Source organism: Leopardus geoffroyi, chromosome C3 (genome assembly GCF_018350155.1).
Source record: "Leopardus geoffroyi isolate Oge1 chromosome C3, O.geoffroyi_Oge1_pat1.0, whole genome shotgun sequence".
Taxonomy (NCBI): Eukaryota; Metazoa; Chordata; class Mammalia; order Carnivora; family Felidae; genus Leopardus; species Leopardus geoffroyi.
Window position 1 is genome coordinate 6,959,256 of NC_059338.1, and position 23,942 is coordinate 6,983,197.

Consider the following 23,942-nt stretch of genomic DNA (forward strand, 5'->3'; position numbering starts at 1 on the left):
CTGAAAGATAGATGTGGCTGAAGGTCCGTGCTTGGGGGATTGAACACTACTAAGTTTGGAGGCAGGCCCAGGGAGAAAGGCTGAGAGAGTCAAGGTGATCAAACTGGGGTCATAGAAAGCCTTAGGAAGATGTAAGCACTCTGTTTCCCTGTCCAAGAGTCAATCACATTCTTCCTAGAAGGGGGTGGGGCATCCATGGAAATAAAAAGAAAAGTATTTCCTCTCTTTTTCCCTTCGGTGTCTCTTGGTCCAGCCATATGCCGCTATCCTCTGGGTATGTCAGGAGGCCACATTCCAGATGAGGACATCACAGCTTCCAGTCAGTGGTCAGAATCCACAGCTGCCAAATACGGAAGGTGAGGACAGATGCCCCAAGAAAGCCCAAGCCACGGGCTGGATGCACTTTCTGGCTCAAAGGGCTCGGGAAGAAGGGTGGGAGCTGGTAGGCACGGGGGAGGCCTGTCCTGTATGTTTTTGGGGAGAAAATTCAGGGTTTGGCAGCATGTGCTGGTCTGGCCACCCCTTCCCAATCACAGGGCCTTAAGCCACCTTGCCCACAGCAGATGGGTTCATGGATATGCAGTGGGTTTGCTTTACTTCACCTTCTCAGTGTGAGAAATTACAGGAAGCTGACTACCATGGTGGACTGGGGAAGGTGCAGATGGGGTAGGATACTGGAAGCGAGGACACCCCATCCTCTTGTCAGTGGGTGTCTGTGAAACATTATTCGCGGTGCAAAGCATCAAGGCCTTTAGCAGACACTGAGGCCTCCAGCAAAGTCTTCCCTTCTCTCATTGAAGGGCCATCCTCACCCACAAAGAGTATGGTGGGTTCCTAGTGGCCTAGTACCAGGGGTCCTCCAAAGCAACGAACTCCCTTGTCAAAAGCTACTCTGCTGGTGAGGGTCTAATCCTTCTCCTGGGATCTGATTTTTTGGTCTAAAGTATTGATTTCTGTTCAAATGGAATCACCCACGAGAAAAGCAACCTTAGTAAACCTTCTCCATAATTTCTGAGTATGTGAAAGACGAGAGTGATGGTTGGTGGGGTTGGAAGAGAACGGCAATGAGTAGGTTGACATCTGTGAGAAAAGGAACATTCCAGGGAAGAGGGAAAGTGGTAAGACGTTCCCAAAAGAAACCTTCCACTGATTTCACAATTTTGCTCACTGGTAGCTTAGCTTGGAGGTAATAAAATGAAACCAGATTATTTACTACTCTCCTGACATGCTCCTACCCCTCACTCTCATCATGGGTTCCCATGGCGTTTTGCTGGGCTGCCATGCCCATCCTGTTGGTTAAAATTCCACTGCATTACATAACCCACACTGGAGATCTTATGATCCTTCCCTCCTCCTTCCTATAACTTGATATCCAAGCAAGGGGTGGCCACCCTTGTTATGCTGGGACTGAAAGTGGAACGGGGAGGTAAAATGACTCATGGGGGAGTAGAGGGTAGAAAGAGTTTCATTTCCCTTGTGGTCTTTAAATCAGGGTGAGAAATAAAGGCTACGTCTGATCTGAAGGACTCTAGCCCTGGTGGTGACAGTCTATCTGGGTTTCATGGTGCCCCAGGGACAGAAGACTGTCAGGCTTGAGGGGAGACCCAAAGAGTCTTTTTAGACTGGGGTCCCAACTTGTTAGACTGAGTCTTGGGTTGGATACATTTTCTCCCCTCAGGACAGAGCAGCTGCTTGCTCTGGATTGGTAAACAACTCTAGTTCCATGGTTCCTCTCTGTCTCCCACCCCTTGTGTCAAAAGGCTGGACTCAGAAGAAGGGGACGGAGCCTGGTGCCCTGAGATTCCAGTGGAACCTGATGACCTGAAGGAGTTCCTACAGATTGACTTGCACACCCTGCACTTTATCACTCTGGTGGGGACCCAAGGGCGCCATGCTGGGGGCCATGGCATTGAGTTTGCCCCCATGTACAAGATCAATTACAGTCGGGATGGCACTCGCTGGATCTCTTGGCGGAACCGGCATGGAAAACAGGTAGGAAGAAGAGACATCCAGACCCTGAGATGTCCAGGACCATATTTTGACTTAGGCTAGAAGAGGAAGTACACAGGCTGTCTTGTAGGTATGTGCATCCACAGACCTGGCATGCCCTTGTAAATGTGTGACTGAGGAGGAGAGAGGGTGGGGAGGGGGCACCGGGAGGAATATCAAGGCTGCTGGGAAAGCTGAGTGGATACATTCTGCTCCTTCAATTAAAAAGAGAGGGTCCATGAAAGAGGCTATGAAGAAGACTCAGCATAACCTCACAGCATCTCCCCACTATTTCTCTTCTGTCTCCTCAGGTGCTGGATGGGAACAGTAACCCCTATGACATTTTCCTAAAGGACTTAGAGCCACCCATTGTGGCCAGATTTGTCCGCTTCATTCCAGTCACTGACCACTCCATGAATGTGTGCATGCGAGTGGAGCTTTATGGCTGTGTCTGGCTAGGTAGGTCTCTAGGGACAGAACGTATGGACCTTATTAAAACCTCCAACTCCTGGAACATAAAGGCAATTAAGTCAGAAAGGTATGGGATTAGTAATCTCTGGGGTGAAGTGATTCCCTGTAGGTTAGAGTCAAGAAAAGACATTGTTCCTCCACCCAAGGCTTCATTCCATTCCTGGAATAATGTATTCTGAGTCACTTCACTGACTGCTAGTGAGGAGTGCTCCTCAGCAGTGCTCCCTGTGTACCCAGATTGAGTCCTATGTGGATACACTGAGCAAGTGTACCTTTGAAGTCACATGGAGCTCCCTGGGGTAGTTGGTCTGAGCCATAGGTACACTTCCTTCCCAAAGGCACTGACACATCTGTGTTTCCTTTGACAGATGGCTTGGTGTCTTATAATGCTCCAGCTGGACAGCAATTTGTACTCCCTGGAGGCTCTATCATTTATCTGAATGATTCTGTCTATGATGGAGCCGTTGGATACAGGTAAATCCTGGGAAACTTTGGTCATCAGAATGGGAAAGTGGCCACTAGAAGAGATAATATTTTATTATGGCTTGGGATCAATAATCAATCAACTGGTCAACCAACTAGTGTTTTTTTTTTAGGCCCTGTACTAGGCATTGTGAGATAATTTAGATGAAGTAAAACATGGAGTCTTTATCTGCGAGGAACGTATGCCTGTTTTGGGAAGACAAGGGAAACAATAAATTACACAAAACAAGAGCTAAAATTGTAGTATGGCTCTAGGTACGGTAGCCATATTTTTTTGACTCTTAAAACAGGACATGTGGTCTGACACAAATAATGGCCTACTTATGGAGACAAAGGGCCAGAAGAATTGAAGTTATAAGTATAATAAATTGGACAGGTCAAGAAGTTCGGGGAGAATGAACCCCATAAATAGAAATGCTTTAGAAATTATGAAAAGGACACCCATAAGACTTACAGTAAACAAGGAGAGTTTCCGTGATGAGATGATAATTAGAGCAGGGGAGGCAGGTAGCAGGGAGCGGAGGAAAGAAAGCAGGGCTGAGGACAAGAGTGGCCTGACTGCAGCAGAAGCTTGATCCGGGAACAGCAGGAGGGACCAATGGGTAGTTCTGAAGTGGACCTAGGAAGGGCCATGGTGGAAGAGTATGATCAGACACAGTGGGAATTTAGGGTTGGATGAGAGCTTTTCCTTCCTATCTCACTTCACTCTGAGCCTTGCCATTTTTCTTCTAGTCCACTTCCACACTTTTCTCTCTCTTAGCTTGGTCTTTGCCTGCAAAGATTGAGCCTGGGAGAGAGGTTAGGTCCAGACCAGATGATGGAGGTTTCTAGTGGTTGAGAGAGGGAGAGATTAATCTCAGGAAGGGGAGTGAGGGATTATAGCACTTCCATTGTCTTAGGTGTGAAGAATAAATTCCTGCCCCACCAGCTGCCATCCCCTGAGTGAAGACCTGACTCATCCAGTATTCGATTTCCAGCTGCATCCTTTCCATGTGCTTAGTCACCGTTCTTCCCCATTCGCTTAAATTATCTGGGCACCATTTCACTCAGCCACACCCCAACTGGCATGTGCTTGTGGCATAGAGGAAATCAGAGATCGGTTGAATTCAGTTTAGTTCAATAAATCTTTGCTGATCCTCCGTTACTACCTGCAAGGAATTTGGCCAGACTTGGTAGGTATTCAAACATAAGGAAGTCCTTGATCCTACCTTTAAGAAGCTCACAGTTAGGAATGGGGACTAAGCCAGGACATAAATTGCTGTGATAGAAGCCCTGGAGTGAGAGATCGTAGGAGTGCTCTGGGGCTCAAGGGAAAGAGCAAGCCAAGGTAGGAGAAAGCACAGCACTGGGAGTGAATACACCTGGATTCACATAATAAAAGTTAGTTCTGTTTGCCTAAGTGATAAAAATGTAGAAGAAAAGCATTCTGTAAAGGTAAAGTGCTAAATACATATGAGTTTATATCTGATTGGGAAACCGGCAAAGACATGATGGAATAAGGTGAAATCTGAAGCAGGCTCCAAAGGATGGGTGGAGCGTTCACTGGTAAACACTCTTGAAATGGCATTTCAGGCAGCGTCAATAGCACGGGGACAAAAGGACGACCCTGTAAAGTTTAGGGGAATGCCTGGTAAAGGTCAATAATTTAGTGAACCACCAGCCATATTTCTGTAGCAAAATAGTAGATGAGAAGCACTATAGGGCAGATTACATCAGATTTTGGAGGAACTTGAATGTCAGGGCCAGGAGGAAGGGGAGGGGGCGTTGAATTTCTCTTCATCAGCATAATCATTGACAGAACACATCACTGAAGATTTTTAAACTTGGGGAAGGACACGATTGGCGGGATTAGATGTGACGGGAAAGAGGAGGTGATGAGGGACATTTTCTCATTGCAAACACTATCAGGTAAAAAGCGTGTGGGCCCAGGGCCGTAATGGTGACTGTGGGAACAGAAGAGGAGCAGCCATCCATGTGGGGACCGTTTGCAATCTGATTGGGTGTAGGGGCGAGACAGTAGGGTGAGGAGAAGTACATCAAACAGTGGGGATGGCATTTATTCATTCAACAGGTGTATCTTGGTGCTTCCGGTACACCAGGCACCTTCACTGAGCGTGAAGGAAAAGTAGAATGGGCAGAAATGCAAATGGATTTAGTTTAGAAAAAGGGTAATGATGGGGTTAGTTCGGCACATAAGTTTAAGGGACTGGCAAGACATTCAAATAGATAAGGCAGGTAACTGGTAACAGAAGGAAAGATCAAGAATAAGATTTGGATACAGACTGCCTCCGCTTGATAACTGAGGTAGTGAGGTATCTCTTTGGAGTGTGCCTGAGTGGTGAGGTATTAAAGTCATCTAATTCAGAGTCTCAAGAATAGATAGTTTTAGGAGCAAAAGTTCCTTTTTTAAAAACTAAAAAAATTATAGAAGTAGTATATGCTTGTTATAGGAATTCTACCAATTCTAAAGGATATGGCAGGGAGTTTCTCTGCTTATCCCATCCCCATTTGATTTAATTTTGACTGCGAGAAATTAATTTTTAACTTGTGTTGCTTTTCATAAGAGTTTCATGGGAATTTATTATTCTGGGGACAATGGGAAATGTATTTATTGCAAGTAAACTTATGTTCTCCCAGCCTTCTGATCTGTAGAGAGAAGAAAAAGATGGCAAATCCTTGGAAGGGACACCCAAGCTCTGGTCACTGTGGATAAGGCCAGTCAAACTTTATAATTTGCCAAACATTTTTCAATGAACAAACAAAGCGTTTCTGTAAGGCTGGCATAATCACTCAATCATTTTTTTGTAAATTCACAACTTTTATATGACCTCAAGGGGTGCATGCATTATCGCTTGAGGGTGAATATCCCAGTTTCTTCACTTGGGAGACTCCTGATTCATCGTTTAAATCTTGAAAGGCAGAGCTTGAGGAGAGAGAAGTTCCAGAAGTTCCTTGCGCTGTCTTTCATAAAGAAGGAAGAAGGTCTCTGTGTTCCTGAAATAGTCAATCTGACATAAATACACAATCATCCCATATACCAATCAAGCAAAGCCTTACAATCAGAAGTGGAAAGACTGCCAAGCTCGAAAACAAGACTAAATCCAATGCCTGAGACCCTCATGTAAATAATGCCTTTTATTCCATGAGTCTAGTATTCTACCAATTTAATTAAAATTACATATAAATTCGTATTTCAATTTGGGATTGATCACCTTTCCCCCCCCCCGCCTTTAGTTGGACTACAATTGGGTTGTTGGATGTGGGGTAGAAGAGAGCATGACTGGCTTATCTGGTATTGATTCACTGAAAAATGACAACATACAGTCAAAGGAGAGTCAGAAAAATTTCCAACAAGCTCTGAGACTGTTTAGTGATGGTCAAATGCTACCATCTACTGTAGTGTTCATTCTATGCATTGATCCATCCATTCCCTCATTTACTTGTTAATGGATTAGTCAAATGCATTTGATAATGTTGAGTTATTATAGAAAAACTTATGTTCAGTATGCAAGAATAGGTAAGGATACAATAGATTATAGAAAGCTTTTCTTAGAAAATGATAAAATACTGTTTCAAAGCTTTCCTAATGAAGGAGTAAGCATTAAGTATTTTGTAAAATTCATTGATGTGAAATTCTTTGCTCTCCATGGATGCAGGATAAATGAGTCAATACTATAAAATATACTGGGTTTTTCACAATCCTTGAACCTTCAAGATAATCAACTCTTACAAAACCCCAGGGTGAAGAAGCTGGGTAAAGGCTCTTCCACGAATGTGTAATTAATTCCAGGCTCATTTCTCCCTTCTCCCTTCTCTTCCTCTGGCCTAAGCAGCATGACCGAAGGGTTGGGCCAGCTGACAGATGGGGTGTCGGGCCTAGACGACTTCACTCAGACCCATGAGTACCACGTGTGGCCAGGCTATGACTACGTGGGCTGGAGGAACGAGAGTGCCCCCAGTGGTTACATCGAGATCATGTTTGAATTTGACCGCATCAGGAATTTCACCACCATGAAGGTCAGTGGAGTTAGGTGTGGTGGAAGCCAAAATAATGGCAGTGAGAAAAAGCATGCTAGAAAGATCCCTGGGTGTTACCAGCAGAACTGGATTCAAATAGGTGTTCTGCTACCAACTAGCTACATGTGCTTCACAAGTCACTTCATCTCTGTGGGCTTCCTGCTTCATTTGTGAAAAGGGGGCTTAGACTAGGTCGCTGTTTCTCAATGTTTTGTGTCGTTGTTCCAGCAGCAGCGTCTAGGTACCATTAGGCACAGTGGGTCCAGTGTCTAGAGCCCACAATACTTTGAAGCCCTGTGGAAATGTTTTAACTTCTTTTAACATCAGGGGTAAAAAAAGAACTTGTAGGGTCAAAAATTATTTTCATCTACTTAACAACACGGTTTTAAAATACGATTTTGATTTTTTTTATGGAGGGAGGGCCCACAAAAGCAAAAGTAACCAGAGTCCATGAAAATCATTTTATGGCTCTGCCTAGGGCTCTCCAGGGACAAGACATACTTTTATCAGTAAAGCTGGCTCATTGCAGCTCTGATTCTCAATGGGAGAATTGAGTATTTTGTACTTTGTCTTTGGAATCATTTTCTACCCCTACTCTGTTTCCTCTACCCATGCAACCCTGAGAAATCATTCTAGAAGCCTCCTTTCTCTGCTGTCTCCAGAGTTCTTTGTTTCCTTGTCTGTGGCAACAACACATCTGTCTGGTTGTCTTACTAGGTTTCAAGCTCCTTTGACCTGAACTCTAAGCTTGAGTAAAACTGGGGCTTAGCAGTAGAAAATCCCTTTTGTTAAATGTAAGAGAGACCCCTGAAATTTTTGTGGTTCACATATAACTCTTACTGGCCTGTGAAGGAGCCTTAGAGGAATTCCAGTATGAGGCCCAAGAAAGAGAGTGGGCAAGTGAATTTGACCTCACACATGGATTCTGTTTATCTGTTATTTCCCCTATTAATAGCTGGGTACAGAATATTAACGGCCAACAAATTGGTAACTCTGCCTCTATTTCAATATTTGTTTCCTAAATTCATTCATTCTTCTTTGTTCTTAATGTAGCAACAGTATTTGAAGTATACGTAGCTCTGTGCTAAGTTCTGGGGGTAAGCGGATGAATAAGAAGTGGTCCTGGCCTTGGGATGGTTTGCAGTTCAGTGGGAGAAGGCACTATTTATTTGCAAAAGGAGGTATGTAGGACGACATGGGGACCCAGAAGAAGGAAATCTGTGTCATCATTAAGGGCCCCTAGTAAATCAAAATGTGTTATTCTTGGCACAAACTCGGAGTCAAAAAGATATAGAATTTATATAAAAAAGAAATAAAAATAAAATGGATTCCTTATATTACTATTATATTACTCTATTATGTACTGTCTATTCTAATACTATTCTATTACTATTCTATTATATAATTATAATATTATATTCCTCTCTTTTATATTACTATTATATTACTCTATTATGTTTACTCTCACATGTTAATGGGATAATATCTCCTAACTGGATTACTAGCCATTAGTTAAATGAACAAACATTTAAGATGAGAACAGAAGGAGCAACATTCACCCATCTGCCTGGATATTGTCGAAGGATGGCTCCTTGGCGGTTATAAAACATAACCGTGTGCAACTGTGTGTAACGCATTATTCTTCACAGGTTCTTCTGGGAGAGGGGGGTGTGCATATGCACAGTAACCACGATATACCTCAAGGGAAAATTTATTTATATTGCTGAATAATGATATATCCACATGCACCTATGAACATGCGTATCAATTCACAAAAATGTACCATTGGGATAGTTTGTTTGTCTCACAATTAATAAAATGTATTTTAAACTCTCCATGAAGTTATAATATTCAGTCGATAGACTTTGATCTTCCTGAGCCCCCCGTAGCTCCTGTGTAACGAATTTATCACACATCAAAATTACTCAGAAGCGTATTCTGCAGTAAGCAGGTGCCAGGAACTTCTAAGGAGCTAACTCAGGGTCAGTCCTGTCTAGGCCAAACAGGTCTCTAGCATATTTTAATTTTTCTGAGACAAATCAAATGTAAACGATGACTTTCAGGTCACTAACATCTAGAGAGTAGTTATTGCTTTCTTGGCAAATTACTGCTCATTTTCCCCACCCCTGAAGTGTAGTCAAGATATACCATTGACATACATTGATATACTTTTAAAATGTCTTGTGTTTATTAAACAAATATGTAAGTCCATAGGGGAATGAAATTCTATACTATTTATTGGCATTCTAGGAGAATTCCCCAAACATCTGTGGGATATATCATTACCTCCCCTGCAGGCTTCTTGCCCAACACTTTGCAGATTTCAATGTTTATTCATTTTTGAGAGAGAGAGAGGCAGAGGGAGAGAGAGAGATGCAGAATCCAAAGCAGGTTCCAGGCTCCGAGCTGTCAGCACAGGGCCCGACATGGGGCTCGAACCCACCAACTGTGAGATCAGGACCTGAGCCAAAGCCGGATGCTTAACCGACTGAGCCACCCAGGTGCCCCTAACACTCTGCAGATTAAAAAAAAAAAAAGATCTGAAAAATCTATTCAAGCTGTAGTTAGTATTTTTTTTCTTAGTTTTGCTCCATTGACTTGTGCTCCATAAACTGGAATGGTTAATGCATCCCAAGGAAGGTACTAACAGATGTTTTCATCGTTATAACATTTACGGGAAAGTCCAAATGGAAAAGTTGGGGCACCTTGTTCCATTGCTGTGTGACATGCTATTGGCAAGAGCACTGGACGAGGCATTTAGGGTTCTAGACTCCGTTCTGTTGTTGACTGGCCACTGGCAGGTCAAACCTAGCTGAGCCCTAGCTCACTGGGACATAAAAAGTCCAAGTAGGTGATTCTATTCTATTCTTTCAGAGCATCTCTGCTCATTTCTTTGATCATACAATTTCTATAATCATTGCTGCTGCTGCTTCAGCTGAAAATAAACTCTGAACGGCAGTCCTGTATTTGCCATCCAGAATGCAGAGGAGGGTGTCAAAGGCAGTTGAAGGGTTGCAATTCGGGGCCTGAGCAAGACATGAAAATGCAAGCAGCAAATATATTCCCAGAATGGCAATGATACTTTCCCAACCTATGAAGCCTTGTATTTTTTTTATTATTTTTGTAATGTTTATTTAGTTTTGAGAGAGAGAGAGACAGAGACAGAGTGCGAGCAGGGGAGGGGGAGAGAGAGAGGGAGACAGAATCAGAAGCAGGCTCCAGGCTCTGAGCTGTCAGCACAGAGCCCGATGTGGGGCTCGAACTCAAGCCATGAGATCATGACCTGAGTCGAAGTTGGACGCTTAACTGACTGAGTCACTCAGGCGCCCCTGACCTATAAGGTCTTTTAATTAAGGGGACAGTGACCAGAAGGGCTCCATTTTCCATGTGTGACTGAGCCAGAGGAAATGTCACTGAACTGTCACAAGAGACCTGACCTAGTTACAAATATGCATATCCCATTTTTAAGGGACGTTAGACACAGCAAGGTGCTCCAGACGAACTGTTGTGGGATCTCTGTTTATGACCTTTTGAAAGCCATACAAATATCCCGGTGAAAGAGTCACGACAGCAGGGCAAGAGGATACAAGCTGCTTCCCAAAAGACCTTCTTTTCTCGTCTCAGAAAATATCTGTGAGGACGTTCCATGCCCTCATCGGAATGGCTTTACCTAAACTGAATTTAATTACAATAGATAATTAAGTCTTGTGTCCCTGGCTGAAAACTGCTAATAAATACGTGGCACTTGACATGAGACTTCTAAAGAGAAAGCTGAAATTGTTTCGCACTGCGTCTTATTTCTTTCTCAACTACCTGTTAGAAGGAGTGGACTGGCTTTAGCATGTACCTGGGAGGAAGGAGGAGGGCGGGCTCCCCTTACCTCAGTTCAGAATAGCTTGATTCTGGGTGGACGACAAGTGGGCTGGAGAGGATTAGAGACTTGGGGGTGTTAAGGGCAAGGAAGGACCCAAGGGGAGGCTGGTCCAGCCCTCATTTAGCAGATGAGGCAACAGGAAATGAGGTGGTCAGGGGCACACAGGTGCAGAGAGGTGACTGGGGAGCCACCGTGGTTTTGGAGGAAAAGACCGATATGCCACACGCTCTGAAGTTCCTGGAGAGGCAGATCCAAAAGACAGCAGAGCACCAACTATCCACCAAGGGCAGTGCTCAGAGAAACCGGCGGGGCTAGGATTTTGTTGGGTTAGGTTGTCCCCATGCCACTTATTGGAGCCAGCCTGTCACTCACGGGCCTCTTTCCCTGTCAGGTGCACTGCAACAACATGTTTGCTAAAGGTGTGAAGATTTTCAAGGAGGTGCAGTGCTACTTCCGCTCTGAAGCCAATGAGTGGGAACCTAACGCCGTGTCCTTCCCCCTTGTCCTGGACGACGTCAACCCCAGCGCTCGCTTTGTCACGGTGCCCCTCCACCACCGCATGGCCAGCGCCATCAAGTGCCAGTACCATTTTGCTGACACCTGGATGATGTTCAGTGAGATCACCTTCCAATCAGGTTGGGAGCTGGCGGGGGGGGGGGGGGTTTCCTGTGGACATGGGGGTCGGGTGGTGAAGGAGGAGGGTGGCGGGTCTCTGAGAAAGAGGGTTGCACGGCGCCTCCTCGTCGACGGACAGAAGAATCTTCTGTGTGACTAGAATATTTACTGAGCTCTCCCATATTGTCTAAGAGGCATGTAAAATAAAGCATTAAAACGTGAGAGTCCAATGTGTTAAAGCTATATCAATCAAGCCAGCTAAGGGGAAGCACACTCTTAAAACATTTAAGTAAGAATTTCTAAATATACACAGAAGTAAAGAGAACAGTGAACCCCACTGGTCAGTCACTCAGCCATACTAACCACTGATGTTTTTCCATGCTTGTTTTATCTGTCTCTCCCTTTTGCTGTCATATTTTAAGCAAATCTGAGACGTTATTTGATTTCATTACTAAACATTTGAGAATACGTCAAAGAAAATAACATTGTCTTTTTAAACATGATGCCTTGTAAGCTTAGAGCATTATAACATCTAGCAGCATTTCTTAGTATGTAATTCCTTAATATTATCTAATATAATCTAATTTGTTAGTATTATCTAATGGACAATCATAGATACGTCTAATGTTGTCTGCAACTACAGCTGGCTTGATTGAATTAGGATCCAAATAAGGTCCTCTTGGAAGATTTTCTTTATTATGTTCCTAAGTGTCTCTTTTAATATAAAACAGTCCTTTTAAAAACATCCATTCTGGTTTGGCTGATTGCTTTCTTTGATGTCATTTTCCAGAGCTTCTATCTTTTGTCATTCCAATAGACTGGAGGTGATATCTACAGGCTAATTTGATTCAAGTTCGATATTTCTTTTTGTCAAGAATTTGTCATAGATAGGGTTGTGTCCTTTACGTTCAACCCCATCATGGGGATGTAATATTAGATTCTCTCACCTTTAGTGGTGCTAAGATTAATTTCTGGGCTCAGGTTGTCTCCATGAACTGATGACCACTGCTTGAATTATTTATTTCATTAGGGATTCTAATTCTTGCATTCCTTCGGCATTTATTAGCTGAATTTCTTCAGATTAGTAGAACTGTTCCTCATGAACTTGCTTACCCTGAAATACAGTTTACATTGGAAGGACAGGATACACGATTAATTTTTTCTCTTTTCAGAGTTGATGCCCTAGCAACTTCTAATAATGTCTAATGAGTTTTGTTTTGTTTTTCATAGTTGTTTTTTTTTGGTATCATTATGCACTCGTTGCATTTTTATAAATTCAATATGTTTAATCAATTGCAAACAGTTTCCTTGAAGGAAAAAGCCTCTTAGCACTGTCTACCCCATGCCCACTCACCCACCGTATTCTGTCCACATTTTGCTGAATTTGGGTCTGAATTCCTGTGCGCGCTTTATGATGATGTGTGGTCACAGCCCTCTGAACCACTGTTCCTTAAACTTTTTTGTACCATGGCAGCCAGTGTCACTGCAACAAACATTTCACAAAACAAGAGTTGTCCTTACTATATAGATGAGTGGTGATTTTTAAATTTAGAATATTATATGATTTCATTTTTGAGAAAGCCCGGTGGCAACCCACTAAATGGATTTCACCATGTGCTAGGTCACAATCTACCTCCAGAAAAATCACTACTTCACTGTCTTCTCCCCTGCTCTGACTCACCCTTCTTTTGTAACAGATGCGGCCATGTACAACAACTCTGGAGCCCTGCCTACCTCACCTGTGGCGCCCACAACCTATGGTATGTGTGATCTCTAGTTACAAAAGGTCAACCGAGGGTGTCTTCAGAGGATGGAGATGGGCAGAGATTCGCAAGGGCCTAACTGTCTGCGTAGGAGGCTTTATACCAGGTGCTTTGGATGAAGAGTAGCTCTGGGAAGGTAGGCCAGTCCACCTCCAAAGTAAAGGACCCCCAACTCACTCTTCTCACTGCCGTTCCATGTGACTCTTCAGCTAAAGGAGAGTCTGGAGTTGCTCCAGTTGCTTCATGAAAGTTCAGGTTGCTTGGAACAGAAACACAGGAAGGGACATTTCTGAGTAAGACCCATAGTGGGGATCTCAGTGAATGGATGGAAGTCATTAAACAAAATGCTAGTCTCTCTAATTGGAGATACATGCAAAAGCGTGTCCAGCGCCTCAGATGGTCACCGGTCATATGAGTAGCAATCTGGGAAATACAGGTGATTGAGTGTCTCCAAAGAGAACTCTCAGCTACCTCGGCGTGCTTCACAGAATGAGAAGGGTGAAACTGGCTCTTCACCTGTTTTTCACAAGGTATGATTGGGGGCCAGTAGATCCAGGCAATGGTAATAAAGGAACAAAATTTGAGGATGAATGCAAAACCTCTCCATTATCCAGTCTGATAGGTGAGGAGGAGAAGGCTACTGTCCCAAGGAGGAGGCCTGTACAGTGTAGAAGCAAAGTACTACGTGAGTAGCAAAACCCAAACGAAGCAGAAGTGTTGAGGTAGCATCTTGCAGAATTATCCTGAAGGAAGAGTTTCTACCTCCCTGTCTCTGGTCCAGTCCTTCATGCCTTGCCTTGCCCCATAAGATGATGGTGTTCTCCATCTTTCTTTTCCTGATGCCAGATCCAATGCTTAAAGTCGATGACAGCAACACTCGGATCCTGATCGGCTGCTTGGTGGCCATTATCTTCATCCTCCTGGCCATCATTGTCATCATCCTCTGGAGGCAGTTCTGGCAGAAGATGCTGGAGAAGGTGAGGAAATGCAGAACAGTCATGGGATAGGAACCTACCCCACCCTTGCCTAAGCCACTGTTTCCCTAGGAGTAAATGGCAAACTATAAGAACTTATAAATGCTTAGAGCATTAACTGGGGCTACTAAGAAGCCTGGGAGTGGCGAAGCTTGTTATTGAAAGGAGTCAGAAAAGAACAAGCTAAGTCCATTTTCTCATATTTGGAATGGAGAGTTTGGAACCTCCCTAGAAAACTCAGAAAACTCTTCCTAATACATTGAATCTCAACTCAAGCATCTCCCTTGAAGGTTTTGATTCACTGGGTTTGGCAGGGGGGAGTGCAGGAATCTGTATATATATTTTTAATTTTTGAATTAAAAAAACCTAGCCGAAACTTCTGATAATGCTATTCCTTCTCTTCCGTTACAGTTTACATTTGTGTGTGTGTGTGTGTGTGTGTGTGTATGTGCAGAAAAACATTCAGCCTCATTAATATCCAAGCCAAGTTTCTTGTAATCTTATTTCTACTTCTTTGTGTACTTGGAAGTTATGATGATGCATCTTTCTGAGTCCCTCCTCAGATTTGTTTTGTCCAGTCTAAATTATGAGTAATTTTTTATACATTTGTCTAATACTTGACAGTCTGCAAGGACTTTTTTCACATGTATTATTTTACTTGAACCTCAATGAATACTTCCAGTGAGCTGGGCAGAGTAGTTATATTGAACTGTTTTTCTGTTGAGAAAATGTGACGTGCTCAAGGTCATACAACTGGTATCCTATTTTCTATGCTCATTCCCATCTTGAAATTTGTTGACGTTTTTCTTCCAAAATATGTACATTCCACCAAAGATGGAATATCTATGACTTTCTTTTGTTTCCTAAGGCCAGATAGCAGCTTTCTGGGCACTCCTGCTAAGCATCTGATGCTCTTGGGGTCTGCTGATGATTACATATGTCTACATTTGGCCGTGGACGTCTTCACTTGATCAATGAGTTCAAAGGGATGTGGACCGTGAGATGTTGTAGAAGTTCTGAGCTGTGAGGCATGATGAGGCAATGTTAAAACCTTCTTTCTTCTAGAATGCTAGAACCTACTGAGTGTCTAGATTCAGGATGAGGGGCAGCAAAGAGTACTGGTGGTAGCAGAAGCTGGTGGACTAGAGATTCATGGGACAGCTGGAAGCTACTGTATGTCCTTGAGTAATTTGTTATGACCGCATTTTCTTTGGGAAGAGGGAGTCTGTGTTCTATACTCTATGAGCTATTTCTTTCTTTATTGGAACCAGAATTTACCGGACTTCTCTGGGTCTTTCTTCTGAGTCTAATTGGAATATGTTCATGGGTTGGAAGATGACTGTCGGATTGGAGACTCTTTAAGTAAAAGCGAGAGGAAAAATTTTGCCCTGGAATATTTAACTTGGTCCTTCAAGAAATCCTTTCTAACCCTGTATATCCTAGTAAGGTAACTCTGGATGCTCTTGAATGACCCAAGATTTCTTCCTGGGGACAGAATTTGTGTGTGTGTGTGTGTGTGTGTGTGTGTGTGTGTGTGTGTGTAAAACCCTTAAGCATGCACATATATTCCAAGAAACATTACTCAAAATAGCTTTAGACTAAGCATTACTTGTAGGATACCTTTGGTGGTGTCATTTTTTCTTTGAGAGATTAACCCATATTTACTGAGTACCTACTATGTGCTAGATACCATGCGGTATCGAGGACATTACTGCAACAAAGGATTTTTCAGTCTAGAGGATGAAGCAAACATCTAAGTTTCTCCTGAGCAACCAAAGTGTGTTTGTTGGAGTGGAGTGGAACATTTTACATGTTCAAATCCAAATAGTCACATAATTCAGATTCTGGCATTTTCCTTTGGAAAGAGCAGGTAGGTCACATTGAATAGGATGCCAAAACAATTTGTTGTTTTCATCTTCCTCTTTCTTTAGCAGGTGTAATTCACCTCAGTATCCTCAGGGCTTTTCTTTCCCATTCTGTAGCCATTTTATTTTTGGCTAGTAAAAATGAAGGATTGAGGACATATTATCCTAACCTACAGGGTCAGAGTGATCAGGTGGACTGCAAACCCATCATGTTGCAGCACGTTTGTTGACTGAATGAGCATTTTAGTGTATGTCTATGCAAAATCAAACCAGTTGAAGGATAAGTCTGCAAAAATCTATTATTTAATAGAACATCAAAAACTCTGCAAGATTGAGAAGATCTTTGATTGGCTACTGAGGGGTTCTTCTAGTGTCACGTAAATAACGCTTCTAAGTGCTTCAGTGAAAGCTAATGAATGTTGGCAGCATGGAAGTTCGGATGTCAGATTCTGCCTTGACACAATGAAGGATTATTCTAAATTTCTATGACACAGGCATTTGTGGAACCAGACTGTGCCTTATCCTGTCACCTGTGGTGTTTCCAGAATTTAAGAGTAACAGAGAGGTATCTCAGTTGAGTGAAAGAGCTGGGTTTGAGGAGAGGAGGAAGTGATGATCCCCCTTGCGCCAACTTGCCTTCCCCATCCTTCTCCTTCAGGCTTCCAGGAGGATGCTGGATGATGAAATGACAGTCAGCCTGTCCCTGCCCAGTGAGTCCAGCATGTTCAACAACAACCGCTCCTCATCGCCAAGTGAGCAGGAGTCCAATTCCACTTATGATCGCATCTTTCCCCTTCGCCCTGACTACCAGGAGCCATCGAGGCTGATACGAAAACTCCCAGAATTTGCGCCGGGGGAGGAAGAGTCAGGTGAGGATGACCCAGTGGCAGAGAATGAGGGAGACGTCTTGACAGGGATAATGAAGGTGTGATGCTTTGCTCCTACTCAACCAAATCTTGGTTTGATCGAGAGAGGTCCACATTCTCCTGAGAAGTTCACACCCTTTTTCTAGATTGATCTGCTGCTTCTCCTACCCTAATCTGAGCGCCTCTCCTTCACTACTGCACATAGCCGGTGTTTGAAGGGACCCGCAGGTCAGAAGAGGAAAGGTGTCCCCTAAGTGTTAACACCAGAAGACTCAAAGCAGTCCAACTAGTCTGATCTCCTCATTTTCCATAGGAAGAAGATGAGGACGCCCAGATAGGGTACTCACCCACTACTAAACATCATTCGTGGTAAATTCAGGGCTAGCACTTCCCCTGGAGGAAACAAATACATGAAGCTAAAGACATCCTAGAATTCCCAATTTTTTTGGCCATCTAGATAATAGAGTTTATCTAATTTTTGTTGATTTATCTTTGGTGAAAGTTTATTAGAATAATACAAAAAATTTTTATGACAGCAAATATTTCTTGCCTTTCTTCAGTAAAAGCATTGCTTTGGTAAAACTGTGCCAATTGATTCACATCCAGGTTTTTTTTTTAACGTGTTTCAGAGTGACATCAGAAGGGATTCTGGGGTCATCGCTGGGGCTCAAAGTAGCTTCTCCATAAGGTCAGCAACTGAAGAGTGATCCAAGTCAGTAGAAGAACGGGGGGGGGGGCAGGAAGAGCTGGACAGAGAAGTAGACAGGACTAACTGGGGTGCATAGGCTTTCCAAGGGCTCTTTTCAAAGGAAGGAAGGAAACTAGCATGTATTTATCATTCCGCAGACAGCAAACATTGAAGGAGCACATTGAACTCAGGCAATTTTACAGAGATAGCAAGAATAAGGGATATAAACTAATTTATTTCCTAGGTTGAACTAAAGTAATTTATGTATTTTCCAAAGTCTTAAAACATCTCCCCCCTCATATTTTAATGTTTATTTTTAATTTTTTAAAGTTTATTTATTTTGGGAGAGAGAGAGAGAATGAGCTAGTGAGTGAGAAGGAGAGGCGGAGAGAGAGGGAAAGAGAGAGCATTCCAAGCAGTGTGGAGCCTGACAGGCTCGATCTCATGAACCATGAGATCACTGTCTGAACCAAAATCAAAAGTCGGACGCTCAACCCACTGAGCCACCCAGGTGTCCCGTAATGCTTATTTTTTAAGGAAGGATATATCTTAAACTAGATCATATAATCAGAAAGTTTTTTAAATCCCTAATATAGGTTATTAAATCAATGATGGTATCTTAAAATTAAAGAAACATGATTAAATCTTCAAACTTTAATACTCCTGCCCTTATAGTGCATGAGGTGGCCTATAGCTTCACCACAATCCCATAAGATTAGCCAAGGAGGTTGTTGGTGATCATGCAGTTTGAAAAGAGTAAGAGAGAAAATGATGGTCTACATTCCCTAAGAAAGAGTCTCTAGAGGAGCCATTCTCCAAATGACAATGGCATGGGATATGGTGGGTGATCTTGGGGGCGCCTCCCAGTCTTCCTGTCAAGATGCCCCTTGGAGTAAGACTCATCACCCATGTCTTCCCAGGCTGCAGTGGTGTTGCAAAGCCGGCCCAGCCCAGCGGGCCCGAGGGGGCACCCCACTACGCGGAGGCTGACATTGTGAACCTGCAGGGGGTAACCGGAGGCAACACCTATTCGGTGCCCGCTGTTACCATGGACTTGCTTTCAGGAAAAGACGTGGCTGTGGAAGAGTTCCCCAGGAAACTCCTAACGTTCAAGGAGAAGCTAGGAGAAGGCCAGTTCGGGGAGGTGAGTTGAGTCTTCCATTGGGGTCTCCAGTTCTTGGTATCTCAAAACTGTCCAGGAAAGCATAGGACCCCTTTCCAAAGTGGATTCATACTAGAATGTCTCCTTCACTTATCTCTCCTCGCCTTGTCTTCCAGAAGGCTGGTATTGGGTCAACCTCATCTCTGCGAAATAACAGAGACCCTGGGTCTTCTGATTTCTGTGTAGGAGAAATGTTTTTTATTTTATTTTATTTTATCTTTTAAATATGATATTTATTCTCAAATTGGTTTCCATACAACACCCAGTGCTCACCCCAACAGGTGCCCTCCGCAGTACCCATCACCCACCCTCCCACCCCCCCCCCCCCATCAACCCTCAGTTTGTTCTTTAAGCCAGTAAGTCACTGGACTTCAGATATCCTGAAAAACATTCAATATTTTCAGCAACTTTTACGATAGGTTACAGAGGGTGGGGACCCATAAGATGTGATCATCTTTTATAAACTGTCCAAGAACATCTTGCTGCTTGATAGGCACTTTGTTTTCTTCCTTTCAATGGGAGTTATGTGGAAAGTGGTCAAAAACAACCTCGCCCCTGACTTTAGTCCCAGAATCAGCCACCAGGGAATGAACTGCCAACTGAGATAAGGAGGAACACTCTTCCCAATTGCCCTCCGAGTGATGCACGTAATAGTGACTTTGCACTCTTCCATCAGTCACATGAACCTTCTGAGAATTCCAAGCCATGATTTAAGTGGCAATAGGCACTTCAACAGTGCCATCTGAACTCTAAATGAAATATAAGAATGTGTTATTGGTTTTCAGTATGGGTGGCGCTCTACCCTTGGGTAGGTTTGGTGTTGGTGGGGGTAGAAGGGTCCATGGCATCTGTTTGTGATGTTGTAGGTACTCATTCTGTCCCCTGGGTTGAAAACACAGGCTCGTTACACTGTTGATAAAACATCGGGGTTACTTACATTGCTGATGCCATACCAAAGGATGACTTAGAGAGGAGATTGCCATGTGTTTTGTATGATCCAATAACTAAACTCCCTTGAGTCAAAGTTGGAGCATTGATGCCAAGTGACATTTTATAATGGACTGTGCTATAATAAAATACCATGTTGTAGATTCGTTGACATATTTAATGTTCCAATCAATGTATGTTTCTTTCACAAAGCAGTAACGTATCATATCAGCTGGGTACTTTACTGTTGTGTGTGTCAACCATTTGAATTAAAGGTGTGTCACACATATCTTAACAGTCTCTTGATGATTTTTACTGGAGTTATTAAGAGTTAGCTTGTCTCCAGGAAATGCCCAGCAAGAGCACTGAGGTGTCTTCAGGAGAAACGATGATGCTGAAAGTAGGTGACTTTTGTCTAGGTTCATCTCTGTGAAGTGGAGGGGATGGAAAAGTTCAAAGACAAAGATTTTGCCCTAGATGTCAGTGCCAACCAGCCTGTCCTGGTGGCCGTGAAAATGCTCCGAGCAGATGCCAACAAGAACGCCAGGTCTGTGGTCTGCATTTTGAATTCTCCTTTATGTATTTCACCTTCGGGATCAGGAACACCCCTGGAAACCTTTGAGCAATTTTTTCTTTTGAGATGGGAAGGTCTGTGAGCTGCCTCACCTTTCACTGTTACGCTTTATTTTTCTGATGGGCTGTCGCCCTCGTCTCCTCTCCCCTCCATCCCTGGCAGATGCAAATGCCCACCATCCATCGAATTAGCTACCTATTTACCTCCTAACTCCTTCTGCACAGAGCTGTACTTCCCAACACACACAACAGCCTGAATATTTGCTCCTGCCATGGTTATGCACAGACATACTCCTGAATGTCATTACCACGTCTTGGCAGACTTCCACGTTCACACACATCTCTCTTGCTGAGTCTCTTCCGTTCTCCTTTTTTCGCATCTCTACTTACTTTCTCATCCCTTTTTTTTCTCTTTTATGCTTCTTCTCTTCTGTGTCCAGCAACCCCCCAAATGAGAAGCTACCTCTACTTGGAAAAGTATCCATGGACCTCAAAGCAAAAGGATCCACAGTCCTTTTAGCTGTTTCCCAAACTGGCTAATAGTCTCTTGGATCCTTTGCCACATAAATTGCAGTTTCCAGCCATACTCCGTTGTCTGACAGCCTTTCCATTACAGTAATGGTGAGTTAATCCTCACCCAGGGAGGCGTGCTGGTTGAAAGCTGGTTGTCTGTGTCTCAGAGAAGTCTGCACATCTGGGTAACGTATGTATTTTCCCATTTGTGTTGACTCGATTAGTCTCACTGATACTCACAGTGAGAGAAAACTTACTATTCCTATTCCCCAAATTATTGTCAATTCCACGAGTGGTGGTAGAGTTTCACTAAAAGTGTTGCAATGGACAGGATGTGGAATGAAGAAAGGTGAGGGAACAGAACTGGAATTTCAACTGTGAGAATTTCAATCTTTTTTTTTTTTTAATGTTTATTCTTGAGAGAGACAGAGAGAGAGAGCAAGCAGGGGAGGGACAGAGAGAGAGGGAGACACAGAATCCAAAGCAGGCTCCAGGCCCTGAGCTGTCAGCACAGAACCCCACACGTGGCTTGAATTCACGAGCCGTGAGATCATGACCTGAGCCGAAGTCAGATGCTCAACTGACTGAGCCACCCAGGCGCCCCTGAGAATTTCAATCTTAAGGACATCTGTATGCACTGATGACATCCTCTGCCTCCCTTAGAGAGATGGAATATTCTTTATATTGGCCTTAGCACACGATTGGAGAGAGTGGCAAGAGGAAGAAAGCGTGACAAAGCCTTTGCCCATTGTTTTGGTTGGCGAGGTTTGGTGTTTCTCCTCCTGTACCCACTGCACTTTAGCAGTGATGGGTGACCTAGACTCTGCCCCGCCCCCCAAAGCTGTGGAAACCCCTGGTTTGGAATGGAGGGGGAATCCAAGAGGGCAGGTTTCATATCACGACTACATTGATTTCAAGGGTGTTATATTAACACGATATGACTGCCAGTCCAGGTCCCTAGAAAACTCACTGGAGATGACTCCTCTGCTCCGACAGTTTCCAGAATGTGGGCCAGTGGTCTCACTAACGCAGCTATTGTTACTGGGAAGGTGATAGCCCACTTTGTGACTCAAGGGTGGTTGTCACTAAGTACTCAATCAGTTAATGGTCTTGGCCACACGAGTGCTGTTTTTGAAATGACCCCACATTACCACCCTGAGCTTTCAACAGCTCTGTTTTGAACGGGCTACTCAGTGTGTGTTGTGACTGACTGCTGGTGTGCCCCGTATCAGGAAAAGCCAGTATGAGGGGGGAAAAATAAAAGAATGATCAGATAAACCAGAGGGTGATTATTCACTTTATAAAAGATTTCTTTGCTTTATTCATAGAGTGACTCCATGGCTTTTTAAAAAGGTAAATCCCCAGGGCACTTAAGATACGATTACCAGTGAAAAGTTTCATTTCGCAGACTCGTTGTTAGCAGCGTGTATTCGGTTCAGCAAATGGTAATCATTTTCTACGTGGTGGGCCTTCTGTCAGGTTCTAGGGATTCAAATGTGAGCAGATCATGGTTCGTGTTCTCCCAAAGATTTCAGTTGAAGAGGGTGCATCTGATTCCAGGGTGAATAGAATGAGACAGTTTCCGGGTGCCAACTTCTCTGTGCTCTCAAAGGTTATCCAAAGGGAGACAAGACTTGGAATAATGGGCGGGACCAGGCTTTGCCGTGTCTTCTTCCCCTTCCTGTTTCTAACCCTGGCAACCTCTGGGTTTACCCGTGTCTGTGTCCTCCAAAGGAATGATTTTCTTAAGGAGATAAAGATCATGTCCCGGCTCAAGGACCCAAACATCATCCGCCTCTTAGCTGTGTGCATCACCGAGGACCCTCTGTGCATGATCACTGAGTACATGGAGAATGGAGATCTCAATCAGTTTCTTTCCCGCCACGAGCCCCCCAGTTCTGCCTCCAGCAACGCGCCCACTGTCAGGTAAGCAAGTCAGCTCGTCTGTCCCTTCTGTGTGTTCCTGAGACAAACCTGGGCTCTGAAGAAGTGGAGTGGTGAACTTGAAAGTACCTTGGTGTTCTGGGATGGCAGGGAGGTTAGTATGCAGGGAATAATGGAGCGACTGTCCTGCGGGGGAAAGCAAGGAGATTCACGGAGAGCAGAGAAGGGATGCTGAGGTCGAAACTCCAGTTCGTAGGAAGCACCCAGGGAACGCATGCCTTTCACGGCTCCCTCTTTCCACAGGCTACTTTCTCTCTTCCTTTTTATTCCCTCAGTTATGCCAACCTGAAGTTTATGGCTACCCAGATAGCCTCTGGTATGAAGTACCTTTCCTCTCTTAATTTTGTCCACCGAGACCTGGCCACACGAAACTGCTTGGTGGGTAAGAACTATACCATCAAGATAGCTGACTTTGGGATGAGCAGAAACCTGTACAGCGGTGACTACTACCGGATCCAGGGCCGGGCAGTCCTCCCTATCCGCTGGATGTCTTGGGAGAGCATCTTACTGGTGAGTCCCTCACGTCTGTAAGCCCTACCTTAGCAACTGACGTGGAGGCAGGTGCATATGGCACATAGGGACCCACTTTTAAGTTTATTTATTTTGAGAGGAAGAGAAAGAGAGAGAACATGAGCAGGAGAGGGGCAGAGAGAGAGAGAGAGAGAGAGAGAGAGAGAATCCCAAGCAGGCTCCACACTGTGAGCACAGAGCCCGTGTCAGGGCTTGAACTCACGAACCGCAAGATCGTGACCTGAGTCAGACCAGGAGTCGGATGCCCAAACGACTGAGCCAGCCAGGTGCCTCCACTTTATAATTTTTATTCAACGCTTGGTATTCTGGACCATGAGTGAATAGTTTTTCAAATGTCTCTTTTGGAGGTGTATTTTCTGACCGTGTATATTTGAGATATTTTATTGTTGGTTTTATACCACTTAGCTGATTTGTGGAATTTTTAGACTTAAACATTTACTTCCTGCCATGCTGCACACAGGTAATTTCGTCTTAATTGGCTAAATTAATATCACTGAGAAAAGCCTGGGAGCAATCTAGCTTTCCTTGTTTATAGTTAATCTGTTTATTCCTCTTTCATATTCTTAAAGGATTCATTAATTAAATTTGAAATGAAAAAATATATATAGCTATTTCCTTTCTCTCACCAAGATATCCATTATTAGTAGTTTGGCATATTTCCTTTGAGGGTTGTTTTCTATACACACA

At 43.7% G+C, this 23,942-nt stretch overlaps 1 protein-coding gene across 7 annotated transcripts in view; it reads left to right on the plus strand.

Annotated features, from left to right (window-relative positions):
• Positions 1–23,942, plus strand: part of DDR2 (discoidin domain receptor tyrosine kinase 2) — a 155,117-nt gene that overhangs the window by 119,869 nt on the left and 11,306 nt on the right. For 6 of the 7 annotated variants that reach the window (XM_045456624.1, XM_045456618.1, XM_045456623.1 and 3 more), the window contains 13 exons: positions 254–356; positions 1,761–1,992; positions 2,301–2,448; positions 2,829–2,934; positions 6,777–6,960; positions 11,226–11,469; positions 13,147–13,209; positions 14,059–14,189; positions 16,710–16,920; positions 18,526–18,749; positions 20,114–20,241; positions 22,515–22,706; positions 23,000–23,234. In XM_045456624.1, the coding sequence (XP_045312580.1) occupies positions 254–356; positions 1,761–1,992; positions 2,301–2,448; positions 2,829–2,934; positions 6,777–6,960; positions 11,226–11,469; positions 13,147–13,209; positions 14,059–14,189; positions 16,710–16,920; positions 18,526–18,749; positions 20,114–20,241; positions 22,515–22,706; positions 23,000–23,234 (2,201 nt within the window). The remainder of the gene's footprint in view (positions 1–253; positions 357–1,760; positions 1,993–2,300; positions 2,449–2,828; positions 2,935–6,776; positions 6,961–11,225; positions 11,470–13,146; positions 13,210–14,058; positions 14,190–16,709; positions 16,921–18,525; positions 18,750–20,113; positions 20,242–22,514; positions 22,707–22,999; positions 23,235–23,942) is intronic. The other variant, XM_045456625.1, reaches the window with a different exon arrangement.